Source organism: Trichogramma pretiosum, unplaced genomic scaffold, assembly GCF_000599845.2.
Source record: "Trichogramma pretiosum strain Unisexual culture from Peru unplaced genomic scaffold, Tpre_2.0 scaffold46, whole genome shotgun sequence".
NCBI lineage: Eukaryota > Metazoa > Arthropoda > Insecta > Hymenoptera > Trichogrammatidae > Trichogramma > Trichogramma pretiosum.
The window spans coordinates 236730-258215 of NW_019641609.1; the positions used below are offsets into that span (position 1 = coordinate 236730).

At 43.5% G+C, this 21486-nt stretch overlaps 1 protein-coding gene across 5 annotated transcripts in view; it reads left to right on the forward strand.

Moving 5' to 3' along the window:
• Positions 1-18915, forward strand: part of LOC106654876 (autism susceptibility gene 2 protein-like) — a 28316-nt gene extending 9401 nt beyond the window's left edge. The window contains exons 1-13 of one of the 5 annotated variants that reach the window (XM_023458543.1): positions 12278-12491; positions 12860-13126; positions 13208-13321; positions 14032-14067; positions 14283-14370; positions 14449-14675; positions 14748-15649; positions 15734-16089; positions 16168-16400; positions 16516-16671; positions 16756-17207; positions 17288-17899; positions 18353-18915. In XM_023458543.1, the coding sequence (XP_023314311.1) occupies positions 12453-12491; positions 12860-13126; positions 13208-13321; positions 14032-14067; positions 14283-14370; positions 14449-14675; positions 14748-15649; positions 15734-16089; positions 16168-16400; positions 16516-16671; positions 16756-17207; positions 17288-17899; positions 18353-18881 (4011 nt within the window). In that variant the 5' untranslated portion in view covers positions 12278-12452 and the 3' untranslated portion in view covers positions 18882-18915. Of the gene's footprint in view, positions 1-12277; positions 12545-12859; positions 13127-13207; positions 13322-14031; positions 14068-14282; positions 14371-14448; positions 14676-14747; positions 15650-15733; positions 16090-16167; positions 16401-16515; positions 16672-16755; positions 17208-17287; positions 17900-18352 lie in introns of those variants that run through there. The other 4 variants (XM_023458544.1, XM_023458541.1, XM_014374974.2 and 1 more) reach the window with 4 other exon arrangements.
• Positions 18916-21486: the final 2571 nt, after the last annotated feature.

Here is a 21486-nt window from a genome sequence, read left to right on the forward strand (position 1 = left end):
GTAATATCCATCATTCACGCCTGTTTGAATACTTCCTCTTGCTGTTTCTCCCCCTTCTTCTCCTATGACGCGGACGTCGCTGAACTAAACTCTATTATATACCTAGAAAACCACATTACAGCACCAAAGTGTGAGAAGAGAGAATGATAATCAATTTTATTATTCTACTTAATGAAATACGACATTAAAAAAGCAGGCGACGGGCAGGTGTTGGTCATATTTTACGAAATAGTCGCGCGCTCTTAAACCTTCCGCTCGCGTTTGTACAACTTATTCAATCAATTATGGCATTTAACGACTGAGATTTCTCTCTCTCTCTCTCCGTTTTCATCCTGCTACGCATAGCCCGCGAGTGTCGATGCTATACACGAGCTCCGTCGTCGCAGATTTTCCTGCTCGGGCTTCTGTATAATACGCGTAGTGTGTATGCATGTCTGAGTGCGGCAGCTGTACTACTCCTCTGCGCAGCCGCACAACGAAATGTATACATACACAGCAGCAGCATCGGCTACGAGACTGATCGCCTGTTTAGAGCATACAGGAGAGAAAGAGAGAGAGAAAGAGCTACTGTACACGCGCGTACTTATGGAGCGACGAGGGGGAGCGTAGGCAACATGGACTTTTTGAGGCTTTTTCGGGGGCCGCGAGAGAGGGAGAGAATACTTCGTTGTAGTATAGTAGCTTCTCTTTGACAGGTTTTTTTTTAGAAATCACTTGCGAGAAAGATGTAGTTTTTTTATTTTATTACTGTAACCAGCATTCCACAGGCCGCACGCTTATCTCTTCTTTTGCCATATTACACCGGCAATTTGACTATACATAAGTTCGAATAACGATACAATAACATATTCTCGCGTACTCAACACAAGACATTGAGAGAGAGAGAGAGAGAGAGAGCCCCGCTACGTTTTAGCTCTATAATCGAAGAGCAGCAGCGAACGAGCGAGCGAGAGAGAGAGAGAGAAGAGCGCGCGGTCGTTGCTCCTCTTTGGGCTTTCGCGATGTGTCTCTCTTTCTCTCTCTCCTGCGTCGACGACGCGGCGGGTATATACACACACACAGACTCATACACGCTCACGTTTAGCAGTGAACTATACACGGACGGGCATCTTTTCAAACTCGTTGAGTCGTCGTCTCTCCCTTTTTTGGTTCAAAATTTATTTATTTATATTTATAAAACGAGTCAAGAAGGAATTACAATTTAAAACATGGATCGGAAGAACTCAATTGCCGCGTGGTTTGTCTATAAACGCGATTTTTTAAATCCGCTTTATGTAAATCTCGACTGTATTCTTACTCGCGCGAAAGTAAACTTCTGTCACCACCGCTGAACTTTGAATTATTGTATACTAGAGTATTATACAGTGGAGTATATTTTTACGTTGTATTCTTGAATCCCCAAGAGAGAACTATGCGGAACGAAATTTTATCTTCTTATATTTTCCCACCGAACGGCCTAGGTATATGCCGCGAACCGAGTGTAAAAACAATCATCTTCGCGCGTTCGCTGCAAAAGTGTATGAAGTCATTTTTTTACGCCTTCGAAATTCATGATGATTGGGTGCGATGATGATGATGATGTCGATAAACTGCGATAATAGATCGCATTACGAAATACAAACATATAATGTTTTCACGCGATAAAACTTCACTTCAAATTGAAGTAAAATTGTCGATCCTAAATCAAGATTGGATAAAAATAAATTCCTACGGATAGAAGTTTTTACCTCGAGTAAAGAAAATGCTATATAGTTCGAGTGGGTTTTGAATTAATCTTGATTTAAAAAGTCGTTCTAGTGTTACGCTAATGAAAAATTTTCCTTTCAACGTGATCCACATTTTCACAACGCAAAAATGATTAATGACAAATCGTTAATACGGCCAAGTACAGTAATTGCAAATCTCATTTTTGCAAGTTTATTTTCTACAACGCAAATGTACATACATCCATACATACATTTACAGCCTCGAAGAAGCTGCCTTTATAACTTCAAAGGCCTGTGTGACGCGATTATGCAATTATCTCGTTACAAGTCGCGTATAATTGAATCGCTCGCTCTCCGTCCGTTCGCTCTCTGATTGTACACATTTGCGCTTACAATGTCTTATGCGCGCGCGGGGCGTGTTATTATATATATTTCTCAAAAATCACCCCGCGCCGGAGAATATAATTGCCGGCTTTTGGTATATATGACTCTCGTACGTCCATTATATGTACAAAAACCCAAAAAAAGGAAAGAACGAAAAAAAAGAAGAGCAACTTGGAATATAATCAGAGAGAGCGAGATGGCTTATAAAAATCACCCGAAAGATATATACCGCGCGCGTCGGCGCCGATTATAATCATCCCGCGTGTGCAGCGCAGTGCATCGCGCGTACAAGTGGCATTTATCCGAGAGAACGATCTGATTGCTGCGTAATTGAGAAGCATACACATACACACAGAGAGCGACCTGCGGATTAATTACGTTCATGTATTAAACATGTACGACAAAGAAAAAAAGGCGCAGGTAACCGCCCACTGCATTATCATGCGGTGAAAATTTTTCGCTTCTCGCCCCGCGCGACGTGTTTTTCCTGCACCCCGCCACTAATAATGCACGAGGCAGTCGCTCGCGATATACATTTTACAGCTCGATATATGCTGTATATAGCCCCGTGCGTTATATACACACACCGTTGTATAATGATTATGACACCTGTACACACTTTAAATTGTGTAGTGTATATAAGCACAAGCTGTAGACGCAATTATACACACATACGCACGCGGCCCGCGATTACTGATCGATGCCCGGAATAGAATACATACATCATACATGTGCGCATTTTTACCTCAAAAACTCGAGTGCAATTAGCGGCGCGTTTAAATATACATATTCACAATTACACGTGGCGAACGTGTATAGTATTGTGTAAATGCGTGTGTGCGTATAATATGCCAACGCAGCCAGGCGCAAAAAGAGAGCCCGAGAGAGAGATAACAGAATTTCGCTTCATCATTGTATATGTTTATCGACGAAACGAACAAGAGAGCCGCGAGAGAGAGAGCGAAAGAGACAAGCTGCTTACAGTCATCGTGCTATACGTATACTATATAGAACCGGAGTAGCTGCTGCAGTATCTGTCTCGTACTTTAATCTTTCTCTCGCTCGCTCTCGGCTTCGTTTACCGCATGCAGATACAGATTTCATTACTTTTATATGCAATTACTGCTGCAACAGCAGCCGCCGCCGCCGCTGTAAATCACGCTCTCGCGCGTGTTGTAGTACGCGGCGCGCGCGTGGTTATTATTTCAAATTATCAAAACGTATAATCGAAATCGCGTATAATATGAATTATTATGTACTATACGGCCGATTCCGGGGGCAGAAAAGAACAGCTAAAAATGGAAATACACGGACGCACGCGAACGCTCCTACACTATATACGTCGGGGCCGCGCGTAGATAAGGATGACAATTATCGTAAATATATCGCGGCAGTTCGGGCCGAAACGAGAAGTCCAGGGGTCATTTATGCGCGCATGCTGTTGCTGTTGTTTCGGTAGCTGCTGCCCGAGAGCTAACCCGAGTGTAATAAAGTCGATTATGCTTCTGGTGAAAGATGACAATACGGCCCCGTGTTGTATGTGTTATATATATCCCCTTCGCGTACTATACGGCTACTGTAAAAGCCGGAGCAATTAATCCTTGCTTCTCTCTGTCTCTCTCAATGTCTTTCTCTCTCCTCTCTTGACAAGAGACGTTATAATGCTAACCATACACTTTTTTTTATTATTACACATAAAGTCTCAATTACACAAAAGGCAAAGACATGGCAATGATGAAAGTAAAAGAAAAAAAATAAAAAAGGCGAACGATCTGCCGCTGTGGCTGTGGCTGCTGCTTCCGTAAAGCATCTTTCGCTCTGTATTACATACAAAGGCGGTCAACTCTCGGTGATGCAGGGAGAGAGAGAGAAAGAAAAGAAATGAAAAAAAAGAAGAAGGGAAGTAGAATGGCAAGGTAGATGTTCGCGCGCACGCTTGCGATGTTACAATAGCTGCCGAGGTTTATACTCAATGAACAAAAAATAAAGAAAAGAAAAGGAGGAATATACATAAAAGTATGTGTGTGTATGTTTTTGGCCGCCGTATGTATATGGATATAGGATATATGTTGCTGCTGACTGCTGACTGCCGGAGTAGTCAAGTGCGATACAAACATTAGAATACGTGTGTGGTTTGTCCCCTCGAGGAATAAAGTTCGCACGAGCATAGAGAGAGAGCAAGACTCTTAACCCCATTGATCCTTGCGCTGTGCACAGTGCTTGGCTTGGGCTTGAGCTTGCGTGCGGCCCGCGTGTGCACTTGTGTGTATATGTGTGTACAACACGACGATAAAAAAAAAAAAGAAGCAGCAGCAGCTACGACGGGATGAAATTTTAATGAAAAATTCAATGCCAATCGATGGGGATATAGTTAAAACGTCGAAATGTTTTATATTTTTAATGAGCCGCTGCTGCTGCTGCTTCTACTCGCGACTGCAGCGCAGACTCGTAAAGTATGATATATGAATGGAATCGGAAAGAAAGAAAAGAAGAAATACGATAATATCGTAATACAAAGCTTCGGTCGATGCAACGCAACGCAAGCCTTGCCTTGCACACACGTTGTTTTTGCGTGTGTGCCTAATTAAGCGAAAAAATATTTTATTCGTATGCACCAATATCCACACACACATGGCACATGCACCTGTGTGTGTGCAGCATTATTTAAAACGCTAGACTCTGTATAGTGGCGCACGGAGCGAGAGAAATTCCTGCGCGCGACGAGCCAATTAACTTACATCAACGGACAAAAGACCTCTCCTCTCCTCTCTCTCTTTTACTTGACTCCGACAGACAGCGACGACGAAGCGCGCGAGCGCAAATCCATTAAAAACACCGCGTGCGCGCGAGCTCGTGTGCCTCGAGAGCACAGTACGGACTTCGTAAAATATCATTTTATATATTGCGACGCGGAGTAGAGAGCGACAGCGAGTCTTTTGTAGCGGATACACAACAACATATAACATACGTATATTACGACGAGCGCCGCGCATCGATGATATTATAAACATGTCGATATTGCTGTGTAGTATCGGGGCCCCACAACTACTATATACAGCCCCGAAAGCGAAACGACGTTGTAATAATAAAAATTTGTATATATTACGGATGAATATAAAAACTGCCTCGCTGCACTCTGTAAGCTCGCTCACATATATTATATACAGCAGGTATATACGTGTGTCGGTGGCGGCAGGCGTATCACCTGGCAATGGCCCATTTTACAACGGACTTTGTATTTCGTACGCGTTTCTATATTGCTCATATACTATATACCCTGCCCATGTGTATAATGCTCGAGTGTGTGTTTGTGTGCAGTGTATGCCTTTTTTTGCACTCGCTCGATCGCGAGTTAGCGCGAATAACGTTTTTATACATCGCGCGCGCGCGCACCTTTGAATATGGATTTCGACGCCGATTTCGCGGAATGCTCTTAATTGCGACTTGATTTTTCAGCTGAAAAACGAGGAGATCGACTCGATGCCAGCCTGCCTCTCTTGAAAGATTTCAATTGCGCGCGCGAGTATCAAGGAGCATTTTTTCTCTCTCTCTCTCTCTCTTGTACGCGCAGCAGCATCGGCATCGCAGCTACCTCAGCCGTATTATATACATAATGACTTTATTAGCAAGAAAGCTGCCTATATAATATAAAAGATTCGAGAATTATAACGAGATGTTGTAGGGTAGGTAGAGATGCGTATAATATTGGAAAAGTTTCGCGCGGGCATGGCCAGCCGAGCGGCAGTAGAGAGAGGATTATAAAATCGAATCGGAAAACGCAGGTATATACTATGTACGATATTATTAGCTTCGATCGGCTTCTTGCAAACGAGCAGCAGCCTTCTTACTTTATGTACAAAAGTTTTTTCTCTCCTCCTGTTCGTCCTGTTCCTGCTGCTCCAGGCCAAGGAGGATATAAGGAGGCAGTGGCAACTTTTCACGCGCAGCAGTAGCAGCAGCAGACAAAAGCTCCGCGATATACACCGACACTTGCCTCACATTTTCTACATCCTAGGCAGCAGCTAGCTAGCTAGCTATACACAAGAAAAGAGCACAGCGATTTTCTGCTTACTATACTTTGTACACGGCTGCAGCAGCAGCAGCGACTGCACACGCACGTGACGCGAATAAAATCTTTTAACGCCGCTCACTCGTCGAACGGCCAGCATTGAAAATCACCGCAGGTGTCGCGAACACAGCCACAGCAGCTCTTTCTGCGATTGATCAATTTCGTTTGCGCTTTAATTTCTTCTTTTTTTTCGTATTTTTCGATGCGATTTAACGCACGACACGTTCGCAGACGCGCAAAGAACCAAAAAAATAAATGAAAAAAGAAAAAGGATAGCCAGGTAACCGAATCCTCCTGGATCTCCTCTCTCGCACGACTCCAAAGCGGAATAATATCGTTCTCGCCTGTACATCCGAGAGAGAGCATCGTGCAAGAAATCGGAGCAGTCCTATATACCCCGAGCCTTCATCGAATATTTCTCTTTCCTTTATAATACGTATACGAGCGAGGTATATCGCGTGTTTGCAATGGCACATCGAGCGCTGCCGCAAAAGTATTTAATCGGTATGTGCGCCGCGTTAAATCGATGCCGCAAATTATACACATCTTCGTTTGTATATTCAATTTTCGCTGGGGCGCGCGCTCGTGTGAGTCAGCAATCAAAAGCTCGTTACCACCGTCACTGATTTATTAATTTGTGCTTCTTTAATTTTTTTTACGCTCGCATCTGTATAAAATTTTTCTCGTTTGAATAATATCATTATGTAGGGAATACGCGCGCGCGTCGTATTAAGATTTTTTATTAATTGAAATTACAGGCTCGTGCGCGCGCCAGAGTTAAACGTATGCAAATTCGATGGGTATATATAAGCTCGGCCTGTGAGCGCACGAGCGAACGCAGAGAGAGAGAGAGGATAAAACGCGAAGAGAGAGAGAGAAATTACGCATGCTAGTTTCGTATGTATATGAACGGAGGGAAAAGCGAGACCGATTGATATTGACTCGGCCGCGCATGTATAATAAGGGCTGCTGCTGCTTCTCTGTGAACTGCTTCTCTCTTTTTTTTTATCTCCATCTCTCGTCGCTGCTCCGCGGGTGGCGTGCAGCAAGAGATTCGTATAAAGTATGGACATTCTTCGGCTAAACTTGTGTGAGCTTTTTTGTCGCACGTTCTGTAGAGAGAGAGAAAGAAAGAGAGAAAGAGAGAGAGAGAGTTTAATTGTTTTTACGCATCGTGGACGCAGGCAAAAGGTTGCAGTGTATATAAGAAAAAGGCTCCGGTTGAAAAATCAATATTACAGCGAATCGACGAACTATAGAAGCGTCGTCGTCGTCGTCGTCGTCGTTGTCGTCGGTGGTAGGGATCTTTAAAAGCTCGAGGATATACTAAACTCGACGTATAAGACGAAAGTCGACAAGGGAAGAGAAAACTCTCGGCAAAGCCTAAACACAGACCAGAGGGTCAAAAAAATAAAAATATAAACCATAAAAAAACAGAGACTGGAACGAATGATAAAAAAGAAAGGAGCATCATTGCGTTGATCGCGAAAAATGATGTACGTGTATACCGGTACACCGTGTGCAGCCCGTATACGTTATACTCGCGTGTGTAGGCGTAATGTACTTATGCACTCGCACACACACACACACACACTCTCTCGAGAACACAAGAAGCGTAAGCGCGAGCGAGCGAGGAGTTTATATTACGAGTTTGTTAGCCTATTCACGCCTCGTTTAAATGAAGTATTTACGCGCGCGAGCGCGCTTGTGTCGTTCGGAGCGCGTATACAACACACAATAACAACAATAACAATAACAACTCAGAGGCGGTGGCACTGCAGCAGCAGCAGCGTCGTAGTAGTAGTTAGTAGTAGTTAAAACGTGATTCCGTATTAAATAGAAATTTATCGCAACGTATTATACAGATGTTGCACCGCGCTCGTGTCTGTCTATATAAACTGGCTTTTGTGGGTGATGGCTAGATGCCAATGCAAGAGAAATAGAGAGAGAGAGAGAGAGAGTGAGAGGGATTTTTGGCCGAATGTTTACTCGCGTGCTGAGCGCGTGCTATAATTAAAATTCGCGATATGGAGAGAGAGAGCAAGCTTGTGTATAAGAGAGAGAGACAGAGGGAGAAAGAGATGATAATTTACACACATACGTTCGCCGCGAAATATGCAAAATATTATGTGCGCATATCCGTTACGTAAAGCAGCAAGTTTACGCTGTCTGTCTCTCGCTCTCTTTCGCTGCCGCTGCCGCTGCTGCAGGTTCAAAGGGAAAACAGCTTGTTTATCCATTGAACGAAATTATCCGACGCCGGATTAATTAAGCATATGCGTATGTGTGTGCACGCGTGTGTGTGTATATCATACGGGAAAAAAAATCGCTGCGAGTCTTTACATTCAATTTGATGCTGCGTCGCCGCCACCGCGCTCTCAACGTGTCCTGTGTCTGTGCTATGCTCGCGCAAAAGAAAGAGCATTTAATGTATTCAAATTGGCCGCTCCAGTCTGCCAGCTCGCGTATATGTGTGTACGTGTGTACTATATAACGATATATACATGTCCTATAGCGAAGGCAGAAGCGCAGCAGTCATTTGTATGATTTATCGCACTTTCATTTCGCGAACTTACTCGAGAGAGAGAGAGAGAGCTTGGCTCGTTTATTCAACGATGAAAATGTTCTCGTTCTCTCTCTCCACGCCGCAATTCGCGATTCTATTACATGTTATTAATTTGACTTCCTTTTTTTCTCAGCTTTCTCTCTTTTCAACGTATTAAAAGACAATGTGAATTAATTAACATCGATTAGGAGATATGCACAAATTCGTCGAGGCGATCTTGTTTCTCTCTCTCCTCTTCCCTCTCTATTCTTGTTTTAATATTCATCGAGCGCGCCACATGCACATGACCCGTGGGCTATATACGATGTATGTATAAAAATGCTGACTCGATAAGAAGACATAAACTTACACATACACACACGCGCGCGTATATGGACGAATGGACGCACGAACGTACAAATGCGGACAAAACCCTTACCAGCTTAATTGGACAAATGGTCGAACAAATTAGCCACCACCGCAGACTGTGTATTATACCCCCGATGCTGTGCAGCAGCAGAGAGAGAGAGAGAGGAAGCAATCGATTTAATTATACCGTTTGATATATACCTCTCTCTCTCTCTCTCCCTGTTGATCGGATTGTACGCTGTGTATTTGCCCCGTGCGCCGGGGCTTATGTGTTTGTACGTTGTTGCTGTTTTATATAAATGGGAGAAGACAAAAATTCGTAATTATTCGTTTGTCGTTTTCTCTTACTCTTTTTTATTCTTTCTCTTTTTCCACTTGTAAAACTAACACAAAGTCGAAACTCTTCGGCCCTACACAGCTATATGTACTGCTCGTCGATGATATGAATTCTTAAACGAAAAGTCATCGAACCGTAAATGACGACGGCGAGCTCGACGACATAAGAAGATTACACAATGGGATACACAAACACATACATACATTGCATTAACTTCTCTCTCAGCATTTTTCATTTCACTTATTAAAGTGTGTATCTTTGGCAGCAACCCTTCATTTCTTTCTTTCTCTCTCTCTCTCTATCCTCGAAAAAGGAATTGTGTAGCGTGTGCGCAAGTAGAATAAGGCAGGAAAAAAAAGTAGAGCAGCTGACATAAGTAAGTCTCCTGTCGAGAGAAACAGAAAGAGAGAGAGAAAAAAAGAAGGAGAGAGAGAGAGAAAGAGAGCATGTGCACTGCGATTAATACAACATGTAATGTTATATAGGTTTGCACACACGCGCTTTTATATACACGTATATAGTTGTCGTCGTCGTCGTCGTAGCCCGAAAACACGTACTCTCGTACTATTCGTATACAGCACATATTCGCTCGCGCGCGCGAATGTGTAGTATTATATAGGTAGAGAAAGACGTGGCAACGCTGCTGCTGCTGCTGCTGCACCGTCGCGTCGTCGTTGGCATACACAGCAGCAGCAGCATACAACATGCACATATAGTAAACTGTACTGTTACTACTGCTGCTACTGCTGAATTATAAATCAATGCAGCCATGTGTGTGTGCATAATTCGGCAGCTCCGATTTGTTGGGCAAAAACGTCCTTTTTTTTTTGAAAAAAAAAAAAAAAAGAGATCCTTCATAATAGACGAGACGTAGACGTCGCTGACTGAGCGTTGCTGCTGCACTCGTATACTATTATATATCCGCGAGCCGCGCGCGGTGGCGGCAAATTTTTAATGCCCCAGCCAGAGGGAAATAATAATATAGGCTCAGTACTACTGCTGAGAGAGCCATTAATAACGAAATTGTATGTATAACGCAGTAGTAAGAGACAGAGTAGAGAGAGAGGGAGATCGCGATAGGGGCTGATAATTTTAATTAATTAGCGCGTGCCTTCGTGCGCGCAGTTATACTATACTACTGCGGGGGAGCCAATTTTTTCATTTGGCCTTTTTATCAGGCCACATATAGATGATATATACGCAGTATTACGATTTATACATGTTGTTGGCGATTTTTCCCTTGTAACGCACTGCACTCACAGCTTACATACGCCGCTGCGTCGTGCGGAGCGCATCGAGAACGTGTCGCGCGTTATCGGCTATTACGATATTACTTTCAATTTGCTATATAGGCACTGCGCTGTGTACTGTACTGCCCCGGCGCTGCGCCAAGTGCAGGAGCGGCGGCAGTAACAGCACAGCTCGCGAAAATCATCATCATTATCTATAATAATAAGCCTCTGAGCGAGAGAGAGAGAGAGAGCCTAATCTGTCTCCCTATGGGCTGATGCTGCTGCAGCTGCTCGTTGTACGGCTCTCGCGGTCAACGTCTCTCTCTGATCGTTTTCTCTCTTTCTCTCTCTTCTTTTTGAGCAGCGCACGCCTCCCCTCCCTTCGTATTTTACTTGCACATATACATATATCTATAGGACATACGCTTACACACACATACACACACGCAGACATACCCTATACTCACTCTGGCTCGGAGCCGCGTTCCGTTTCTGGAGAGCCGAGCCGCAGCGGCGGCGGCAACGTGCCAGCCAGCCAGAGTCTGTGCTGTGCCGTGCAGCACCTTTTTGATGCGCGCGCTCGAGCGCTCCGTTGCACTCCGCTTCCAAGCTGCGGCCCGGCAAGCTGCTGCTGCTGCTGCGAGAGGAGCGTGTCCTCCTCCTGCTTCACCAGTGCCGAAGGGATGATTCGTTATTTTTTTTTATCGGGGAGAGTGTGCAGTAAGTGCAAGTCTGTTGCAACCCTTTGCGGGGTGAAGAGTGCGTGCGTGAAGTTGGAAGAATTCGTTCCTCGAAGGATTATCTCGTGTAAGGGTGCATTTTATTAACTAAACATGCGTAATTTATAAATTTAAAATCCATCTCGTCCTGCTGCGATTAATTAAATGCGATTGTGTGTGCTTACGAGCTGTATCGATTCATTTTTCATCGAGCATTGACACTCGTATCGATCGTACATTATAAGTTTACAATTCGATCGTTTATTCGAAACTCCGTGCCACTGTTACACGGGGGCTATAAGTAATAGGTGCTACACTACACGCTCTCCTATATACCATCGCCAAGTTGCTGGTATATTTTATAATACGAATATATAGGTGTAAGCAAAGTAGCAGCCCAGGCTCGCGTTGGAGCGGCATAGGTACGTGAGAGCGTCGAGCTTATAGGGCACACAAACGCACGCACGTGTCGCACGCGCTCACTCGAGTCGTAAGGGGAATTAAGGCAATAGGAGAGAGCCGCCTCTCTTCGCACACACACACACACACACACACACACACGCACACACTCGTGTATATTATGTACGTTTATGCACACGTGCTGTGCTGCTACGCGCCGAGCTACTGACTTTTGTAATGGGCCCTTCAGCTTTGATTTATACGCTGACCCCTCGATAAACATTGACGATTTTTGACTCGATATACAGTGGAATCCGTTTATTGTGTCCGCGGATAATATGGCCAGCCGTTTAATGTGGTCGAAACCTCCGGTCTCATTTTATGTAAAAGTACAACAAATAAGTCAGTTATGATAGACACAGCTCTGCCGGATAATTTGGCCAAACATAGTTCAGAAATCATGTTCAAATATCTAATAACGTAAACATTTATATCAGTTTTGAGTTCGGCATCGATCTATAAACATCGAATAAGACAAAAAATTGTCACCATGAACAGAAGATTATCAATCGAAGATAAGTTAAAATTATTGAAAAAGTACGATAGTCAGAGTTCACCTGTATCTAAATGACAAAAAGCTGCGAACCTTGATATTTCTCTATCAACCCTTAATAAAATACTATCAGAAAGAAATGATCAAGAAAATTATGCTATTGCTAATGACAATCAAGGTGTACAAAGAAATGGAAGCGATGCTGATGTTGAAAACGTTTTAAAATAAATGGTTTGTTAGTGTTCGTAATAAAAACGCAAGATTTAGTGTACAGTTTTATGCATATGATTTTATAATTCATCATTCATATGAAAATAACATTAACACAATTGTTACTAAAAATGATCGGCAAAAAAAAATTAAAAAACATTTCGGTTAGTCGATGTCCAAAATTTGTACGTACTATAATTGAATAAATTTGGCCCGCCGTGCATTATGGCGAAAAGCCTTGGTCCCGACGCGACCATAATAAACGGATTCCACTTGTATTACATTATATTTGTCCACGATCGACGCTGACGTTTCTTCTTCGTTTGATTTTTGCAGAGCGCCATCAAGCTCGCCAACAAGAACAACTGCAAGAGGCTCAACTCGATACTGTCGATCGACGACGAGAAGCCGAAAATCGACACGGGCCAGAACGCGGCCGGCCAACAGCAGCAGCAACAGAACAACAACAATCACAATCGCCAGCCGCACTCGGCCACGGCCAACAACGAGCAGCAGCAGCAACAGCCGCTTAAGAACAATCTCAAGCATAACCACTATAATACGCATAACTCGATACTGAACCATTCGGCGACGATCATTCAGGTGAGCTACTCTTTTTTTTCTGCTTTGAACGAAAGATAAATAATACGGTAATCGTCATTAATGTTGTGGTTGTCGTTGCAGGGCGTTGATGCAGGCACGAGCGACGACAGTGGCCGAGCATCCGAACAGCTGCACGTTTCCGGTGTCCCGAGGGATAGTCAGGATGCCGATAGTTCTAGGGATCACCTCAGTGACGTGAGTTTTAACGTCTATCCGTGTCTATCTATATTACCTTCACCTTTCACTTTTTCCGCATTATATTATACATACCCTTCATCGTATACACACTGGCAATATCATTTCATGTACATATTATATAAAATAATCGCACATTACTCACTCACTCATCGTAATATAATATATGGCTAACTATTCGTTATACAATGTCGAAATTAGTTTTTCATCGTTGTTCATTATTATTACATTGTCTACTAACTGTACAGAAAAAAATTATTAATCTTACACGAGGACTGAATTAACAAACGGTGTCACGTTTTTATTCATCCATTATCTAAACGTTTTTTTCTCTCATCGAATTCATCTCATTCATTTTTAATGTATTTGTAAATATCTGTGTCTCTAGTTAATGTTCTTTGCTCGTGTCGTTTTGTCACCAGCCAATTAAAACAAAAGATAAAAATTTTAAACAGAAAAGTTAACGTTGATTATCTACGATATTTAAGAACTTCCGTCGATACATCTGTCGTGTAATCGTTAAAAATGCTTATTACTTCGATCATTACACTGACTACCTTTAATACTTTCCAATAAAAGAAACAAAAGAAAAAAAAGTACAAATTTTCTCTACACTTTTGCCAATATCTGCATTTTCAAAAAAAAGATAAACCTTTCTCGACATATAAATTGGAAAGAAAAAACAAAATTTTCTTTTCTGTGCTCCACAGGCTAGCAGCCATTGCAGTTCGGGCAAAGGCTATATCGTAAGTACATTCGTTTTCTTTTCTGTCCTAATAGAATCAGTAGATGATATCGTAGCATTATTTTTGTAGCAATTGTCAATCTGTATTATAACTGTGTGTAAATATCGTTTACCAATTAACATTCAAACGTTGTGAAAGTTAAATTTTCACAGTCTCTTGTGAAACATTGAGTGCGGCGCATTAACAAAATGTTTTATTCCTATCTTTTGTTGCAGTGTGATAGTGAAGGAGAAGATGATAAGAATTCGGATGCGGAATCGATACTCTTTGAATCTTCTACCCCACCACCCCTCGCAAGGAAATGTAAGTCGAACGAAGTATTCAGTATTGACCATCCAGAGACGAGTTTTGTGAGACAACGAGATATCATTCGCTTTACAGACGAATTACCAATGTCTTCGCCGCACGGCGCACCTCACGCCGCGACGCCGGCGAACAACGGCAGCGGTGGCGGCGGATCTCCCCCGGAGACCGGCGGCCAGATCTCGAATAATCCGGCGACGGACGCGCCGGCACCCATCGCGCCGCCCGTTTCAACGCAGGCACCCGCGCCCACGGCCCCAAGTCCACCAAGTCCTACCCTACCACCACATATATCGCAGCCATCCGTAAGTTTAAAACTTGTCTGTGATATGTCGTATTTAGAATGTCTGAAACTAAATCGAGCTGTTTTCTTGCAGATGACTAGTCCATTGGCGGCAAACAACCCACGTGCAATAATAGCTGGTCAAGCTCCACAGCAATCTCGCAACGTCGTTTCTGGTACGGTATCGCCTTCCGTGGCGACGGCGCCGATCATGTCGCAGCAGCAGCATGCTCAGCCCCAGCCACAACCAGCGCATCAACAGCCGCAGCAGTTGCCGCCGCACCCGCAACAGCAACAACAACCTCAGCAACAGCAGCAACAACAGCAACAGCAACCACATCAAATACAGTCACAGATACACCAACAGCCGCTGCAGCCACAGCAGCAGCAACAGCAGCAGCCAGCCACGTCGAGTATACTCCACCCGGTGAGCATCGGCTTGGCCAGCAGTAGCTCGTCCGCGGCGTCGCCGGCGGTCGCCAGTCTCGGAGTACCTCCGGCCGCGCCGTCGAACGGAGCAGCCGCTGCTTATCATCCGCCGCCTCTGCCCATGGCTGCCTATCCTCAAACTCAGCCGGCCTACCCGGCGCTGTACACGCCGTACGCGCCGCTCAATCACAGTCCGTACCTGCCACCCGTGGTGGCGTCGCAGGCCTCGTCGCACGTGTTGCCCGTGAGCTCGAGGAACAACGAGATGCAGCGGACGAGCCGAGCTTCGCCCTGCACCAGCAGTATTTCCTCCTCCGGCAAGTCGACCATAGTCAGCCCAATGATGACCAACAACAGCCACAGCATGAGCAGCATAACCGCGACGACGACGACGACGCCCGCCATGCCGACGACTCCGAGCGTCTCGCCGATGGTCACCTCGACGACGACCGCGCTCAACGTTGTGCCTCATCGTGACCTGATCGCCGGTGGTAATCACGCGCCGAGTCGCAACAGCAACAACTCGCCTCGTGGTCACAGTCCGAATCGCGAGAGAGACAGTTACAGGTTTGTGTTTTTTATGCACGTATATTTGCGAATTTCCACCCTCCCGACTGTTTTTCATCAATTCTTTATTTTTCTTTTTTGCAGTAGCGTGAGCAGTTTGAGCAGAAGTAGTATAACGCCGGTGAGCGTGACGAACAATGCACCTCCAGCCAATTCTAGTCTACCCACGTATTCGAAAGCTCCTGGATGGATCAGCACCGGTGCGCCGTCGCCGGCAGCGAGTGTGACGTCTGCGCCTCGTCCGACGCCTCCGCCGCCGGTGCCGCTGGGTATTCATCCGTCGTTTGCGCCACCGATGTTCACGGCGCCGTTGCCGCCGCCCGTGTCGAGCGCTTCGCCGCACGCGTCTTCTCACGCTCCGGCACCGACGGCAGCAGCCCCGCCGCCACCAACCACGAATCCCAATCCGTTCTCTGCCGAATCATTGTTTCAGAGCTCAAGTGAGTTTGATGACTCGACGAGCAATGGCCCCGACGAAACGAATTTGCCTATAAAAAAACGTTCCCGTGGTTTTACAGAACCGAAGATCAACGTGGCGAATCACGCGCCCGCGGGTCAACAGCAGGACATGCTGCGACGCGAGCTCGACAATCGATTTCTCGCTTCGCAGGATCGGGCAGGACTCGGGGCTCCAGCGTATTTGCGCACGGAGATGCATCATCATCAGCATCAGCATACGCACGTGCATCAGCATTCGTCATCAATGATACCGCCACCGGGTGCACCGACCCTTTTTCCTGCTCCACCAATTGTTAGTGTCAAGAACGGCAAATCATGCTTGGTTTTGTTGTTTTTATATTATTCAATAAAATAAGCATGCGTAGTTTTTGGCGGATCATCATTACATGCCCATTCTCTGTTCACAGCAATTCAAAGACATTCCGAAGCTTGGAAGTGTGGACTCTCCATTTTTTCGGGGAATCAACAACTACTCGAGCTTTAGCACCGGTATTTTACATCCTGGCTTGGCACCACCGTCTACTTTTGTACCTCCGTCTCACGTATCGACATACCAACCTACGGTAAAGCTTAGACCATTAAATGAAACTTAATATGAACCATTTCAACCTTAGCTTTTTATTAATGTAAATTATTATTATCCTTAGAAAACTGGCAAGTGGAACGCTATGCACGTAAGAATAGCGTGGGAAATCTTTCGCCATCAGCGGAAAAAAGATGGTGCTGTGGGTGCAGTGGGTGCTGCTGCAGTGGCGGCCGCGGCCGCTGGTTCGCCAGGAAAGTCTACGGAATTGCTGAGACCACCAGGACACATGTTTCAAACTGGTCCTGCTGGCGCTTTGGGCATCACCGGAGCGCCGCTACCGCCACCTTTCTCATCGGCCATGCAGACACACGCACCAGGGCCTCCACCCCCTCCAATATCTCATAATGTTGGTTTCCTCACGGCACCATCCACGCATTTAGGTATGCCACACTTTGGCAGGTTCCCACCACCTTTTCCAGGTGCAGCTCCCGGCTTTCATGGTCTCCCGTATCCACCTGGCAGAGAAATTCCAGGTTTGCCGGGAATGCCTCCAGGTCATGATCCATGGCGAGGGTAAGTTATCATCTATTCGCGTTATCAAATGATGCACAAGATCATTGCATGATATTCATTGAAATCTTTTGATCTCGCAGGTTACAAAGAGCTTCAGCTGGCTATCCTCCGACATCGACAACGTGGAGCTTGAAGCACGAGCCTCAAGATGCACGTCGCAACGAACTCGAAGAGCAACAGCAACAAGCGCAGCAGCAAGCCCGCGAACGCGAGCGTGAACAGCGCGAGCGAGAACAACGCGAACGAGAACAACGTGAACGAGAACAGCGCGAACGCGAAAGGGAAAGAGAACGAGAACGTGCTCGTCGTGAACGAGAGCGTGAAGAACGCGAACGACGAGAGCGAGAAAAAGAAGAAAAGCGGAAAGCCGCGGAAGCTGCAGCAGCGGCCGCGGCTGCTGAGCGAGAACGAGAGCGCGAGCGTGAACGCGAAAGAGAACGTGAGCGAGAAAGAAGGGAAAAGGAAAGGCGCGAGATGGAGAGACGCGAGCTCGAGCGAGAGAGGATTATGCAGCAGCAAAGACATCTCGCTTCGAGGGACAGATCGCCCCTGCGAAATGGTGCTAATCCGATCGACGCCAGTATCAGGATCAAGGAGGAGCCGCGAAGCAAAGACGACGACGTGGTCATGCTTTCCAGGCCACCGGGAATGCCACAGCAGCCCGGTCCACCGCCTCCTATGACAGATCCAAGGTTTGCATGCATTTTCAAATTATTTTTCGGTTTTGAAATTCCTTTCGCTGTCCCCTCTCTAGCTAGAACGATTTGAACGATGATCCTCGTGGATTTTTCATTTAAAAAATTAAAGTTTTTTAACCAACCTTTAACACGATAAACTCTATAGTGCCTGCTGATAGTTGCTCTAAAACTACCATGTAATTTTGTTTGTTTGGCTAACTGTAGAGAAAAGTACGAATTGCGAAATGAACGTATGGACCTGCAGAACGTCCTACATAATACTGAAAAATGGATAAGGTTGGTTATTGACATCACATATCAGCATGGTTTATGAACTATGAAATATTTAATGATAGAGTTCTCACGTTTTTTTTTTCTCTTCTTATTACACCCTTACCTATCTGACTCCGGAATCGAATTGATTGGAATCTCTTTATTAACCATTATATTCTTTTGTTCTGTCCGCAGGTATCACCACTCACATCCTCATCAGTATCTCACGGCCCGTCACACTCATGGAATGCCACCGCCGAATCCACACACATTAGCAAGACAGGGTATGGCGGGCTTACCTCCTTTACCTCATCCGATGCAGCACTTCGTGCCCCCGCCACCTCCCACTGGGCCGGGTGGAAGTCCTTGGGCCACGGATCCGTATAGAGATCCGTTCCGCTACGGGACCCTTCAACAGCTCACTTACAATCCTGTAATGGCGATCTATCGAGCCGAGGAGGAAGAGCGTGCCAAAATGTTTTATCAACAACAAGCGCAAGCTCAAGCTCAAGCTCAAGCGCAAGCGCAAGCACAAGCACAAGCCCAATCGGGTGCTATGGCAAGTCGAGCTGCCGCAGCGGCGGCGGCGGCCTCGAAAGATCCCAGTCCTGGTCCGCTGCATCTTCATCACAGGCCGGCGCCGCCCGGCCAACCGCCTAATTCCGCCGTACAAGGACTTGATCTGCACAAAAAAGATGACGGCATGGCTAGTCAACCGCGATGATAAGCTGACTAAAGTCGAGGCTTCGAAATGTACATAAAAACAAAACAAAAAGGACAATGCTTAGAGTGCGCGGACGAAGCCAAGAGAAAGATTATTTTTTGTGATAAAAGTGTCGTGTGTTCGAGAAGGTGCTGTTGTGCATTTTTTAGGCTGACAAACACTACTAATGAATATAGCATAATTATAGATGTTACGATGATGATTCTCGTAGTGTATGTACAACATTGAAGATTTACGAGCAAGATCGCATTTTTTAGATCTATTTACCCGCGCTTTTTATTTTATTTCTTTTTCTAAAAGCAAATACTATTCTTTTCAACGCAATCATCGATTCAAGATTTTTTGACTGATCGAGAGGCTTGTAAATATATATACTAAGTAAGTTTTAACTAATAGAAATTGTGCACAATGTAAATATTATACATATGATTTATAATAACATCAGTGATTAGGTCTTATCAATCATGAAAGCCAAACTTTTTTTGGAAAATTTTTTACAAATTGGATTTTTCCTTTGTGTGTTTATGAAGTGTTCAATTATAACTTTTGTTTATATCTTAAACAATTTTTATAATTACAACTATGATTCGTGCTTAAACGAACCATTAAATGAACACACTGTGTGTCTCTATACGAGTACGTGTATGCACGTCTTATAGATGACCTTAGATTTATATTTAAACTGGAATACGTTTAATTTTCGTTCGAAAAATCTCAAAAAATCATGATGATCATGTAAAACATAATCAAAATTATAATAGTGGAAAGTTATCATAAAAAAAGTTTTTAATTTTGTTGTAGATTCGATGGTTTGATAAAGATTTTTTTTGCAAAGCGATTTAAGTTCTTTTTTCATTATATTGTCTTGATTAAGATTAAAAAAAAATTTTAGTTTGCAAACTATTATTTTCTTGAAATTGATCTCTGGATTTGATGAATGTACTTCTACTCGTTTGCTTTGATTCATAAAACGAGTCAGCTTATATTTAAATTGTAAACAAAATTTAAATGATCTAAAAAAACGAGAATGGATCTTTAGAAGCATTAAACAAAATGAAATATATCGCGCCTTATATATCTGACAGTAAATACATGTTTTATTGAGATTGTATGGTTATACATACTCGAACAAAATGAACGAACCAAGTGTTTTTCATTCTTCAAAATTCACGCTGGCGCATAGCTCAAGAAATTTTTAAAATTTGATGAAAATGAATGAAAATCGACTTCATGAAGTAGCGACATTCGCATGAAACTTTTAAAAATTTGTGTATAAGAAAAACACACAAAAACACACTTATATATAATTTATAAATAAGGAAATGCTAGAAAGACAAAATGTGCACATATAATAATTATACATTAATATATTGCAAATTATAGTAATAATACGTAATTAAAATTGTACGCGCGAAAAATTGTGTCTACAAATAAGAGAGCAAATGAACGAGTGTAAATTCAGAAATTATAAAAGAAGGCATCGAATCGAATAGAGCACGAATCTCTTAATTGTGAATCGTCTTTTGTATATCCATACAGAAAAAAAGTCAATGTCTCGGGCAATACGTTTTTTTGTATAATAATAGGCAAATTTTTTGTTCCGGTAGACAAGACTTGTAAGTGTTTATTTTAGCTCCTTGTACTAAATATTGTTGCCGATGGTGTAGGACAGAGATTATTTTGTACTTTTTGCATTAAGGAGATTAGCAATGTCGTTCAAATAAAGCGAGAGTAGAAAAACGAATACATGTGTTGACTAAAATCTGCTTGGAATACCCGAAGCTTACGTTTTCTGTGATATATTAAACAAATTGAACAGCGGTCGAATAAACAAAATGTACGCTTTGGATATTATTTTTCCTTGTCAGAAATTTAGAAAACAAGTTGAGCTGTAGATCATGTACATGAAAATTTTTTTTTTGAAAATAATTAATTATGTTACTTACAACAATGTTTCTTATTTTTACAACTGCAATTTAGTAGGTGCTATTTTAATTTACTTTTTCGAATTGATCCTCATTTTCATTCTCGCTCCCATTGTAACTCTGTTTGCTTTTCTGTCCTTTATACTCTTCCTCTTGTACAAAATATGGGAAAGTAATCATATGTTCAACTGTGAATATACTTCCAAGCGGGTGCCATTTTCTAAACCACGAAAAAAATATATTAAACAAGGAAATATCTCTCGTTTAAACACCGCAGAGTGCAAAAGTCGTGCTCTGAATGATCTTGAAATAGCTCCTATTACATTAAATTTACTATTAACGAAAAAAATTGATGCAATACTGATGTTGACTCGAAATCTCTTCGATGCAATTATAAATACAATACAGACTTTATATTAAACGATACGACAGCCGTTGATTTGCGCGCATATATGTACGAAAGTGACACGGTGCGTTTTGTATATTATATATACGTAGTTATAATTGTATTCATTTGTCGTAACAACGATTGTCGTGATGCTGGAACCGAACAATTGTACACCTCAAACGTGAAAGAAACAGAGGTCGCTTATAAGAATGCAGAAGGATTATATAAATAAAACGAATAAATTATATATATATTATATATAAATATATTATTTATGAAGTAAATTGTAGAT